The sequence below is a fragment of the Miniopterus schreibersii genome (assembly GCF_964146895.1).
Source record: "Miniopterus schreibersii genome assembly, chromosome: 12".
Classification (NCBI taxonomy): domain Eukaryota; kingdom Metazoa; phylum Chordata; class Mammalia; order Chiroptera; family Miniopteridae; genus Miniopterus; species Miniopterus schreibersii.
Genome location: NC_138112.1, coordinates 66879471 through 66892779, shown reverse-complemented (window position 1 = coordinate 66892779; position 13309 = coordinate 66879471). Strand labels below are relative to the sequence as shown.

Here is a 13309-nt window from a genome sequence, read left to right as displayed (position 1 = left end):
TGCAAGTCACTGACCTGGGAGGTGATCCCTGGGAACAGATGAGGGAGCGGTTGTGAGACGCGGAAGGGGAGGAAACCAAGACACATGAAAGAGTGATCCCTGCTGTAGGTAACTGGTCCCAGTCCTTCCATGGACTCTTTGGGAGACCTGTAGCACACGTCTCAGGATTATCCCCAACAAGGGCCTGAGGATGCCATTCTTGTCCCTCTTGTTCCTGGCATATCCAGCTGGCCCTGCCCAAAATCTTGCCTGTCTCCTGCCTGCTCGCTCCCAGGCACAAGAAGGCTCTTGGGGAAGCAGTGTGGGAACCGTCCGCAGAGGACCTCCCGGCTGGGCCAAGGCTCTCACTGCCTCTCACTGTGGTCCACGCAGTCCCTTCTCGGGGCCCCTGGGGGCAGGCAGTGTTGTGACATGCTGGGAGCCCTGGTGGGATCTGACTTTGTATGGACATGTTCTGCCCACAGTGAGCCCCAGTGTGCACTGCCCCTGCCCAGGGCTGACTCCAGGAGGCCGAGGACCACCTTCAAGACCCCAGATGGGCACGTAATGCTTTTAACAAACAGGACGAGCTGCTCTGAATTCTCAGCAGCCTGGGCTCCCTCAAGCAGGAAGGTGTTTGTCCTTGGGTGAACACCCTGAATCCTCCTTACTTAGGACTCCACCTTCAGGGTGTGAGAAGCAGAGGATGGGAAGAGCATGTCAGAAGCCTGTTCCACACGGTTAGTTTCACTGGACCTAGAGATTCTCGAAGGCCAAGTGATCAGACCCGTTTCAGGAGACCTGATTATGGAGGTGATTAGATGAATGGGCCTGAAGACCAACCACAGGAGGTTTCAAATTAGGATAAACTTTCAGAGGTTTAAAAGTACCTTTCCTTAACTTACTCTGAATGTGTAGTACATCCCATCCTCTCCTGTGATCTCTGGTTCTTGGGTGTCTCAGTTCCTCTATGGTTCAAATATAGCACAGTATAGACCATGTTGTCGCCTGTTTTTCTGTTTTTCCCCCCACCCAGCAATCGCTTCTCAAGATCTTTCCTTCCCAGTACCTAGCAAGCATACTCATTTCCCCCTCCACAGCTGTGTAGCAGCTCCTCGTATGCACGCACTGTAAGTTGTTTATTCCCGTTGGGTGGACATTTGGGTGATTTCAAATCTTGCTCTTACAAAAGGTGCTGCAAAGGGACCAGAAGCGGGGCTGGGAGGGAGAGGCCGAGCTGCAGCTGGTGGAGCTGAGGAGGGGGAAGAAGGAAGCATATGGCCAGGAGCTGAACCGGGAGGGTCCGGGAAGACCTGCCTGCGCCCCCTGCCTGCCCAGGGCCTGGCTCCTAGAGGGTGCTCGGGAAATGTCAGAAATACCAACAGCCAAGGAGCCAGGACACTGTGAAATTCCTCCCCAGAAATCTGAGAGGTCCACCTGTTGGTCCCATGACCAAATATGACCGGGACAGAATGCCGGTAGGGGTGGGAGCAGACCCATCTGTTGTCTTAAGCACGGCCTCAGTCAAATCAGGTCCCCTCTCTCCTTCTATCCAGATTGTTTTCTTCTAAAAAGTCATCTCAAATTCATCACTCAGTCAACATCTGAGCATCTACCTTGTGCCAGGCCCTGGGGCTCCAACAGTTAGATGACCACAGTCCCTGCCCGGATGGGTGTGAAGCAATCGCGCCTAGGGTTGCAGGGCTACCGGGTGCCCAGTGCTGTAGAGGAAAGGAGGGCTGGCTCTGTGGGAGGGTGGTCAGGGAAGGCTTTGCAGGGAAGTGACCTTTAAGCTGAGAACTGTAGGATGCTAGGTGTTTGCAGGTCAAGAAAAGAGGAACAGCAACCCAGGTAAAGGGAACGGTGTGTGCAAAGGTCAGGAGGTGGGGAGGAAGTTCGCATATTTGTGGAGGGGGAGAAGGCCAGGGTGGTGGGGACCTCAGGGTAAGAGGGATCAAGGTGAGGCAGGGAAGGTATGTAGGGACCAGAGTATGCAAGGCCTGGAGGCCACGCCGAAGCTTTATTGTCTTATCCAAGAGCAATTGCAAGGTATTAATGAAAGGTTTTAAGTAAGGAAAGGATGTCATCAAATTTATGTTTCAAAAAAATGGCTCAGCTGTCCCTTCCTAGAGCCCAACATCTTAGATCTTTGTGAGTGACAAATGACAAATTGTGGGATGGTGTGACAAAAGCTGATCTAAAGCAATGTTGTTCTCGTCACCCCAAAGTCACTCCCTCTCAGCAGGGAGACCCAGCTCCAGCCTGCAGGCCAGTGTCTCCAGGGGACAGTCTGGAATCCAGCTGCCAGCAGTGGCAGGAGCTATTGGAATTTCTCCAATGCGTATGCAGAGGAGCACAGGACGGTAATAGGTTTACTAGCAAAAGAGGACCTGGGATTGAGCTAAGCTGAGTTAAAGTGAAGCATCACTCTGCAGCAGGACTTCTCAGAGCCTTTGATTGGGATGAACCTCGAAGAAGGGCCTAGAATGAGCATGTTCCATACTTATTTTGAAACTTTGGTTTTCGCTGAGCATTTTGCTACCAAACTCACTCTGAGAAAGCCTGCTGTTTCCTGCTTGCATTTCTAGGGCTTATTTGTTAATGAGCGTGCTCAGTTCCTTCTCTTGAAACGTGTATTCAGGGAACAGGAAAACCACCCTCTTTCCTCTTGGGGAAAGTGTGGAGGAGTCCTCAACTGTTAGACTGGATCAGCCAGCTAAGTACAGAGAGCAGCCTGGCAGATTGTGGGGTGTCAGCTTCCGTCACCCCTCCAGCCCATGTCTTCCAGACAAGACCACGTAGGAATGTCACTAGTGGCCACCTATCCTTGGTCCCTCCTTTTGTCTCATCTTACTGGTTTTGGGAGAAATAAGAAGTCAATTCCCTTAACCAATGGCCCGGCATTTCTGGTCCCCAGTCTTTTTTATTTTATTTCATTTCATTATTTTTATATTGAAGTATAATTGACTCCCAAGTCTTTATACGATGCTCCCAGCAGGACCTGCCAAGGCCCACTTGCCTTTCTGGCTCTACCTGAAGCGTGAGCTGCCTCTGCCACGGTGTTTGGTGCTGTCCCAGTGAACGTGGCCTTCTCTGTGCCCCTGCCTGGCGTTCTGACCCCGGTGATGGGAGGAGAAATACCAAGGAGGGGAAGCAACTCCATGAAACATTTTTTAGGAGGTTATGTTTTTATTCTACATTATTGGTATGACAGGGAACGGGGCCGCGATCCCACGGAAGGCCAACGGGGAGAATTATATACACCTAGGGTGGGCACAGGCTGGGCAGGACCTTCCTGGCAGCAGCGGGAGGGCCTGAGGCTTAGGCCACGGGAGCCAGGCCCACCTGGTTGTTGGCCCTGTCGAAGACGGTGAAGTACTGGCGGATGAAGACGTCGCCCAGGATCCAGAGCTCTCCGGCGGGGGTGGGGATGTCCATGCCCTGGAAGCCGCTGGTGCAGCCCTGCTGGCTCTGGGGAAAGGAGAGTGGAACCCAGTGGGACACGGGCTCAGCGGGGACAGGCGCTCGGGACTAGGCCCCGCGGGCCGTGGGCCGCTGCAGGGCGCGTGCGGGGAGGGGCTTCCTGCCTCCTGCCCGGGACTGGGGTCTGCCTGCAGGCTGTTCACCGCACCATCGCTTTCCAGGTTTACTAGACACCATTTAGCATTTCCGGCAGATGCACAAGCACTGACTTCAGCATCGGAGCCACAGGGCTGAGGGAGAAAGCTGCCCGGAAGGGTCTGGAAGCCCTGGTGACACAGCCTTGTCTCATTCTGATCCTGCTCAGCGACAAGCCAGGTCAGCTGTGAGTCCTTCTCACTCACCGGGGCCCTGGGCCACAACCTTGGGTGCGCATTAGAGTCACCTGGGAGCTTTGAGAAGCCCACTGCTCAGGCCTCGCCCCGACTAATTCCTCAGCGTCGCCGGGGGAGCGCCCGGACTCAGCACCCCTCGGAAGGTGACCTCCACCCACTGGGCCAACACGCTTCCTCCTGGCAGCAGAGTAGACCGTGAGGGGCTTTCCTGGGGTTCGTTCGACTGGGGATTTGTTCCTTGGCAGAGGCAGCAGGAGTGTTTTAGCCCGGACCCTACGTAAGCCATGATTTTCATTTGCTCAGCCCTTCACGGCTTCACTGTGCCAAGCTCCCCCGATTCCCCTAAACCACACTCTGAATCAGTGGGCTAGTAATCGGGGCCCAGGGCTTGGACTCAGGCGTCCAACCGGAAATCCTTGTCTTGCTACTGTCACTGGCCTTCCTTTTTCTCTTGGGGGGGCACGGTATGCAAGTTCTCATTCACGCATTGTTGTTAGTGTGCTGTCTCCCTGGAGGCAGCCCAGAGCAGACGTCAGCTGCAGCTCCCGAAGGGCACTGCTCCTGTGCCACGCGGGGGGCTGTGGCCACACTCCGTGCAGCGCACCCAGGAGGAAGGCCCAGAGCCCCCTTACCTGCAGGATGTAGGCGCTGGGGGGCAGAGGGTACTGGATGCCGTTTATGGTAAAGATGATGTTGGGCAGGCTGTTGATGGCTGAGCAGCTGACCGCCATCTGGAAGGAGTGAGGGTTAGAAAGTTATTCCTTCTGCATGGCCGACCCACCGCTGGGTCCAGGCCAGGGACGTGAGGGCTGGGCTTACCTGGCCGTACGAGTTCTGGCTGGCTCCAATGTAGCGCTGGATGTTGGCAATGGCATTGGTTGGGCCAGACAGCAGAGAGGTGCCAGTGTCAACGATGGCCTGGCAGCCCCCATTGCAAGCGATGACCTCGCCGTTCATGGTGATGCTGAGGGCGAGATGCAAGCGAGGGTTTCCTTAGCCCCAGGGGCCCATCTCCCGGAGGAGGAACCAAGTGACTCCAGAAGGCCCCTCTTCCCCACCCATCGGACAATACATAAAATTTCAGCTTCTCTCATTCCTGGCTTAGGCGGGACTGTCCTGGTTTTAGGACTGCAAATTCTCGCGTCCCGGGAAACCGCTCCCGCCTGGGCAGACCTGGGTGATCGGTCGCCCTCGCAGGCCGGCCAGGGGAAGGACAGCTGGGGAGTGAGGCTGCATGGGGGACTGGCAGGCCCTGAAGACGAAGGGGGGACGGGATGGCCTGAAACAACTTCTCAGCCGTTTTGCCCTATCTCTAGACTAAAAGCGACTTTTTCCTAGAATGGGAGGAGTGTGTGGCAGCTCACAGGTCCCCTAAAGGCTGAGATCTGTGGACAGCGGTTGGGGTCTCAGGCAGCGCTCCTCCTCCAGTGAGGTGCCTTTCTCGGGGTCTCTCTGAGTTGGCCAGCTTCCACCTTCCCCCCAGGGGTACATCTCCCTGCGGTTGGTTGTTCCAGTGGGATTCTGGAAAACTTAGTTACCACGAGTCTATAAAGAAATGGGATCTGGGGCCCGCGCCAGGATGTGGCCCATCCACGATGCTCGCACCTGTCCACGGTGATCTGCCAGTAGGTCTCAGAAGAAAGAGGCACCCAGTTCAGGTTTCCAGTGTAGTAAGAAGAATCGATGCCGCCAAACATCACCACACTGCCACCCTGGTCATTGCTTTGAAAAGTGGGGGGAAGAGACAGGAATTCATTCTTTCCTTCATTTACTCATTCGACTGTACATAAACTGTATGTATCCCAAGAGCTACCTATTTTCTTTCTTTTTTTTGCTATGGAATTTTGGCCTCTATCTGAAGTGGATTCACTTTGATCGGGCTCTAGCCCGGGCCAGGAGCCAGTGCTGAGTGTGTGACAGACAGGGTCTCTTTTAATCCTTACACCACGGCCCATGCCATGGCCACTAGGATGATTATTATTTCCACTTTACAGAGAGGCACAGAGAGGTGAGGTGACTTGCCCAAGGCCACACAGCCAGGGAGTGGCAGAACCAAGAAGCAGAACCCAGGTCTTCCTGGTTCCAAATTATGCGAAATGAATACGTGGCAGTGTCTGCTCTTAAGGACTTGACAGTGTAGTTCTCATTCTCAGCCAGGGCCAGTTTTGCCCCCAGGGGACAAATGCCAATGTATGGAGATGGTTTTGATAGTCATGACTGGGTGGGGCCTGGGGTGTCCCTGGCATCTGGGAGGTAGAGGACAGGGAGGCTGCTAAACACCCTACAATGCACAGGACAGCCCCCAATGGCAAGGAATGATCTGGCCTAAAATGTCAATAGTGCTGAGATTGAGAAACTCTGATCTAGCTGGAGAGATAAGATGGCCCCGTGTGAACATCTAAGTACCTGTGAAGGCAGATCCTGTTTAAGGGCCGACCTGAATATTAAGTGGCCAAGAGGAGAAAAGATAAAAGGGCCTTTCTGTTGTAAACTGCAGGGGTCCTTGTTACTGGAAGGTTCATTGTCTAAATCACCGTAGATTTGGCTCAGATAGGGAAGCAAATGCCGACAATGAAATTAATCACCAAAGAATAGCCACGGATAAAGCTCTTCCCACCCAGCTAACCCCACCCCACCTTCGCTGCTAACCTCTGACAGTACAAGCCACACAGGGTGATTGTGGCAGAACAGTTAACGACCAAAGAAAACACCAACCTCGACTAATTGCCTCAGAGAAGGATGTCTCAGGAAAGCGCTGACGCCCTCAGATATTCTTGCATAAACCTCTACTCAACCAAAACCGACACCTGGTCCATTCTTTATTTGTTTTTAGGATTAACTCATAGTCACAACAGAAACCTAGATTTTAACTAATGAAAGAAACTTGGGTTCATCCTTTAAAAGTTCCACTGTTCAAGATTTAAGTTCCAACCAAATATTTTCCCCCCATTTTTTGCTATGAAACTTTGGCCCCAATTTTAAGCAGATTCACTTTAACTGGTGATCTCTGGGGGCCAGTGATGAGGGGACTGGTGCTGGAGAGCCAACGGCTGATGGCGTCGGAGTTGCATAAGTCAAATACGACCAATGGAGAAGGCTGGTCGCAGAGGGATTCGGTACTGTTCCCTCTAAAGATACACCTCTCAAGCCTTAGACGCTGGCCTTTCAAATCCCTTGCTTGCTAAGACCCTCTCCACCCCACCCAGCCCTGGACAGCCCCCTGCTGGGCCAGGTGACCGTGACCTCCCTGCCCAACTTACGAGCTCAGGTAGACAGAGAAGAGGTCCTGGGAGAGCAGGCCCTGGTTCCACATGTTGTCGAAGACGGGTGTGGCCCCGGAGGAGGCGATGCTGGGGTAGGCCAGACCCAGGATGCCGTCGAAGGGCGAATAGTACAGGAAGGAGCCGGGCTCCTTCTCGCTCAGGCCGAAGATCTGGTTGGTGTCGGCGATGCCTGCGACCTGAGTGGGGAGACCAAGTTGTTCATGATCAGCTCGTGTCCGCTGAGCTGTGTGCGGCGCCAGTGGGGCGCCCGGAGCGTCTCGGCTCATTCTGTGTAGGACTCAGCTCTGGGCGTCGGGCTGGAAGGACAGGAGCAGGACTGTCCCCGGGAAAACTTGTTATTCCGCTGGAGGTAACCATCGTGGCTGATCTCCAGATGGCCACAGTCTGCGACTTGGTGTGAGAATTTGCTGCAGAACAGATGGTCACCGTGCGCTTGTGTGTCTGAGGAACGGATGCAGAGCAGACTCCAGGCAAATCAGAGCCCTTGACCCCTGCTGTGCCCTGGAAGGGGGAGCTGGTGGAGCTTTTGGACTGGGGTGGGGGCTGCAGTGGGGGGAGGGAGGAGGTACTAGAAGAGAACTGAGCCTTTTTTTTAACATTCCTCACCCCCCCCCCCCCCATAGCATTCAGCTTGGGTGGAGCTGAGGTTGGCTTAAGACTCCGAGCACCACCCCCTTACCCACTACTGCCCCATCTAGAAATGTCTGCCCAGCTCCGCCACTTCTCCCTTCCCATCCCCCCATTAGGCTACTTTTGTAATCACCGAGACCCCTATTGCTTAAATGAGCGGATTCTGGGTGGCCCCCAAGGTCCCTGGAAGCTGGCCCCACGGCTGGGCAGGATGAGGTGGCCCTCCAGCAGGTGCTCGCCTGGACGGTGTCGTATCCGAGGACGCCTGTCATGCTGCCGGTGCCATAGGCAACAGCGAGCTTCTGGCTGGTGGCCCGGTAGGTGGAGGACTTCTGAGGGTTGAAGCGGTTGTGGTTGGCTGCGAGGGCGAGAAGTGACATTGTCAACCTCCGAAAGCTGGTGGAGAGTCATGGCCTGGAGTTGTCTTCCTGGGGTGGGTGCCTGGGTTCGGGCTGGGGGGGTGCTTTGGAGAAGGGTAACCTTTACCCTAGATTTTGGAGCCCAAGAATTTGCAGGTTTCATTTCTGTCTGGTTAGACCAGTTGGGACCATCTCACTGATGGAAGGTCCCCAATCGACCCCCCGAGGATGCCCCAGCCAAGCGCTGGTGGCACCAGCCCACTTCTCTCTGCCATTGGCCTGAACTCCTTGAGTGCAGGGACCATGTGTGAGTCACCCCTTTGTCCCCCAGGCCACCTAAGCCCTGTGCTTGGACTATAGTAGGTGCTCAGCAAATGCCTGCTGAGTGAATCCCTTGAGTGGCTCCAGCAGGCTTGAAACTGGACCGATTTGAAGCCCCTGAGTGTTTGGGGCTCCCAGGTCAGTTGGTGCCGGGGGCCCGGGCAGGCCTGGGCACTCACAGCAGGCAGGACTGGAGCAGTAGACTGAAGGCACCCACAGGTTGGAGGAGCCGGTGTCAAAGATGACGGTGAACTCCTGAGGGGGGGTTCCGATGCCAATGGTGCCGAAGTACTCCATCTGCCGGGTGGGGACAGCACAGCTCACAGACCTGGGCTCCCCACTCTGGCTGCCCCAGGGACTGTCCCTGGGTCAGCTCCTCCGCCCACCTGCCACCTTTCCCTTCACTGTTCTCCTTGCCTTTCTCTCTGTGTCTATGAATCTGTCCTTTAAGGCCCAGCTTGGTCTCCCCGCCTTCTTGAAGTCTTCCCTGATTGCTCCCCAGTTCCCCTCTGACTGTTCTCTTCTAGGCTCCATTAACACCTAATAATAATCTCATCTTGTCCGGTTTAGTCTTGCCATCCTAGAGAAAGCACGTTCTTGGAGGACAGCGTGGAAGCTTAAAGCGCCCAGCTGAGTAAACGCTTAAACGCTTGTTCATTAGGTTGTGGACCAGGAGATAAACATAGTCACCAACAGATGGAAACCCTTCGCTGTACCTTCCTCCTAAATCTAGGTGTGTACAGCAGGTTTCAAGAAAGGGCACCTTCAGGGTTTTTATTCTTGGTGCCAGCCACACTGGTCTTGCCATTCTTTGATGATGACAAGCTCATTCCCATCCTACGGCCTTTGAACTTGCTATTTCTTGTGCTTAGAAAATGTTTATTCTAGGTCTCTCCTTGCAGACGCCTCCTCCTCAATCATTCAGAGCTCTAATCAATGTCATCTCCACCAAGAGGCCCTCCCTGACCACTTTATCTAAGTTTGCCCTCCCCTATTCCTCTTCTTCCCTTTATTCTAATTAATTTTTCTTTCTGCCATTTGTCATTATTTGAAATTATCTTACAAACTTATTTATTTGTCTCTTATTTATCATCTCCTCTGGCATAGAAGCTCCAGGAACTTTGCTTAGTCACTATTGCTTTTTCAGCTCCTTGCCTAGCCACTGGCACATAGTAGGTGCTTCATAAAAATATAAGTAAACGGGCTAACTTTACCAGGGGCCAGACCCTGTGCTCAGTACTCCAAAAACCGTCATTGCACTAACTCCTCATAGCTACCCTCCAATGGTAGATTCTAAGGGTTCTGTTTTACAGACAGGAAACTGAGGCTCACTCAGAGAATGTAAATGACTTGCCCAAGGTCACTGGAAGCATTAGAGCCTAGATTTGCGCCAGGTCTGGCAGATTTCAGAGGCTAAGCTCTTAATGACAGGCAACACTGCTTTGTACCCTTGGCCCTGCGCTGTTCACAAAGGGGACACACAGTATTTAGTGAAGGGCAAGGCGTTGCCATCACATCCCAAATAGAAGAGTCAGAGTGATCTTCCTGTTATTGCAATCTGATCATGTCAACCACCCGTTAAGATGATTCAGTGGCAATTAGGACGCAGACCGTTCTCAGGGACTCTGGCTCCCCCCCTTGACCCCGGCCCCCGGTGCACCTCGCTCCCTCCCCCTCTGCTCTGCGCACACTGGCTTCCTCTCCTCCAGTGCACTGCTCCCAGCTATCACCGGCTCCGACACAGGCCCTCCTGCTCTCTGTGCTCTCCTGTTCTCTTGGAACCCTCGCACTTCCTTCATGGCTCCGGGGGAAGTCCCTGCCTGCCACCTGTCACACTGGCACAGAGTGTCACCTTCACTGTGGTCCTCGCCTGGTTGTAATTCTCATGGTTCACTGTCCGTTTCTCCCTGCTCGACCCGGGCCTCCATGAGGGCGGGCGCTGTGCCCGGCCTTGCCCACTGCTGTTTCCTAGCACAGTGCCTGACACATAACGAGGCGCTTTGTGCACATCAACCCTGGAGGGAGGGAGGGAGGGAGGGAGGGAGGGAGGGAGGGAGGGAGGGAGGGAGGGAGGGAGGGAGGGAGGAAGGAAGGGGAGTAACAGTTCTGACTGTGCGTTTTCCTGCCTTCCCTGTGCCTCTGAGATCCAGGGAGCAGACCCCTGGGTGACTGCTCGGGGGCTCAGAGCCCTGGTCCATCTTCCAAGACCCCTGAGACCCCCTCTCTCTCCTCCCAGCCGAGTCCCGGAGCCCCTGCCGTCTGCCATGCACTCACGTCCATGTAGTTCTCAAGGGGCTGGGTGGCCAGCATGTTGGCAGCCTCCTTGAAGTACTTGCTGGCTGGGTTGAGGCTGTGTGTCTTCAGGTAGTCTTCCAGCAGGCCATGCTCGATCAGGTTCTGCCTCAAGGACTTCTTCCTGACGAGGGGGACCCTGTGGCGAGGGGTGAAAGGGGTGGTTTGGAAGAGGGAGAGTAATCAGCAAGGAGTCTGCCGGTGGGGGGCTGTGGGAGCAGAAGGGAAAGAAAGCTGGCCCAAGAGTAGACAAAGGAGGGAAGTCAGGAGGGGAGACGCTCTTATTTTGGGGACAGTAGTACAAAGAGGTTCAGTGGTTGTCCAAAGTCGCCTGCCCAGTGATGAGGCTGCCAACCAACCCCAGGCTGGCCTTGAGGAAGCCACAGGCAGGCGATACCTGGGCGTCCTGCCTGGGCTGGTCTTACACGAAGTGCTTGGGGCTTGGGAGTGTTTTGAGGTTTCTAACGAAATTCCCCCATTAGTGCTTCATTCCTTCGCGTCTAGAAATTCTCATTTGTAAAAAGGAAGTCCTCCCGAGGGAGTTAAGCTGGGCTCTCTGTCCTGGACTCTTTAACTTAAATGAATATAATTGTTACTTTCCTCTGAACATTTAACCACAGCTACAGCGCCGGCTTCCCAAAAGGGCAGAGAGAGAGACAAGAAACGGTCAAGAGAGGAGTAGCGTAAGGAGGAGGGAAGACCTGGGAGGGCAGAGGGGCAGTGCCACGGGCAGCAAGGGGAAACCGCCCCGTGCAGGCTGTCCTGGGCGCGGCGTGTCCCCGGACTCACTTGTAGATGAGGCACTCAGACAGTGCCACCAGGCCGAGCAGCAGCAGCCACTTCATGCTTCCTCCTGGCTCCCAAGTCTCCGGAGAAGGGAAGACGGGTGGAAAGCGTGCCACGGCCGGCAGGAGCAGCTCCTTATATGCAGCCCCACTGCTCAGGAATCCATCTTATCAGCCCTCAAATGTTACCCATTACCCTAACCCAAACAGAAAGTTTCCTGATAAGATTGTCCCAGCCGCTGAGCCATGCGCTGAGAAGTTTCCAGGAGAGTAGCTTTCTATCGTAACCACACCCCGCGGTCGGGTCGGAATGGACCTGTTCAGAGCAAGCGACGGACTGGAGGCTTATTCCTTAAATAATGAAATGCATGAAAACTAGACAAGCTGAGTCTTTTGACAAAATTGGTCTAAAGTGCACTTAGCGTTTAACAGATGCCCCAAGAGCTTGGTATACCCTGATTTGTCCCAGTGGGACAGGTGGCTGGGGTTCTTGGAGAGCAGCTCCCCACTTAGTGACGGGCAGAGTTGCTGTAGCTGAGACCCCAAAGCACATTCGTAGGCCAGTGGTTTGGGACTCAAGACGTTTCCCTACAGAAATGCCATTATATGGAGTTGTTGAGTGTCTTGCTTCTTGGCTGGGGGAGAGGAGAGAATGGAGAAGCTGGGGGAACGTTGCCTCCCTGGAAACAGGCTGGTGTGTCTTTGGAATCTCTGCCCCTCACCTTCTGCACCCCTTCTCTTCCTCCTGCTCCTCTCACACCCTCTCAGGATGCTCGAGGTCCCCACCTTTGAGATCCCACTGGATCTGACTCGCCCACACTTTCCATGCTTAAAACTTGACTGAATCGGCTGCAAGGGAGCAAAGCCATCTGGGAAAATTTATACGAGTGTGTGAATGACTTAGAAAGTCATTTCTTCTTAAAAGAAAGTCTCTTCTTAAAAATGGATGATTACCAGCCCAATGGATTCTCTCCGGGGTTTATTTAGTGGAAAAAGTGGGGTGAAAAACTTGATTCAGGAATTGTGGGGAGGGTGAGTGTAGGGGAAGGAAGTCACCAGTAGGTAGTGAGCCCTATCCGCTGGTCTTCATTTCAAATAAACTGTCATAATACCATCGAAGGAGATGAAGGCAAGGACAACCCACTCATCACCCCTGCTTCCACTTTGGTCGTGTGGAACCGTGAGTAAATCTGCCCACGGCCTGCTTTCTTTGCCACATCGAGAGGTGGGAGTGACAAGATGGCAGGCTGAGAAGACACCAAGAAGCCGAGAGAGGACTGAGAAAAGCCTCAGACCTGCTGGGCATTGGACCCTCCAGACAGGCTCATGTCACCCTGGGGGTGGGGGGCGGGCTGGTGGCTAGAGTCCATCCAGGCTCCCTGTGCCTCCTGGAGCTGGCTTGTAGGGCCAGGGATGGGCATCGATTTTGGGGGCACAGCTTATCTGTGGGACCCACATGGGGGTTTTGGACAGAGACAAAGCATGTTTGGGAAGCAGGAGGAAGGCTCCTCAGGTGGTAACCTGCAGGCTGCATTCACAGGTTCATTCAACACGTTTCTACTGTGTACCTGCTTCGTGCTGGCCAGGCATATTCCAGTTACCGGGGGCACATCCACAATCCAGATGGAAGCAGGCCATGCCTTCGAGGAGCTCGCGGTTGGCTCCAGAGAGGGCAAGGGGGCGACCTCATTCCTTTCCACTTGGATGGGTCTTGGGGTCCCACTAATGAGAAGTTCTTGGATTGGTGAAGAGAGTTGTCTTCCCACATTAGAGATTTTCACACCCTGGGGGAGGCCAACATGCTTGGTGGCCCCAATTCCGGGCTTACGGCAGACTCCACGCTG

General features: G+C 54.3%; 1 protein-coding gene across 1 annotated transcript; it reads right to left on the bottom strand.

Annotated features, from left to right (window-relative positions):
• Nucleotides 1–3155: 3155 nt before the first annotated feature.
• Nucleotides 3156–11525, bottom strand: LOC308565348 (pepsin A; the record flags this gene model as incomplete). The annotated part of the gene is made up of 9 exons (XM_081154393.1): nucleotides 3156–3450; nucleotides 4427–4525; nucleotides 4614–4758; nucleotides 5400–5516; nucleotides 7055–7254; nucleotides 7948–8066; nucleotides 8568–8685; nucleotides 10663–10819; nucleotides 11470–11525. The coding sequence occupies 9 exons, from the start codon at nucleotides 11523–11525 to the stop codon at nucleotides 3301–3303; spliced, it is 1161 nt and encodes a 386-aa protein (XP_081010519.1). The 3' UTR covers nucleotides 3156–3300.
• Between the last annotated feature and the right edge of the window lie 1784 nt (nucleotides 11526–13309).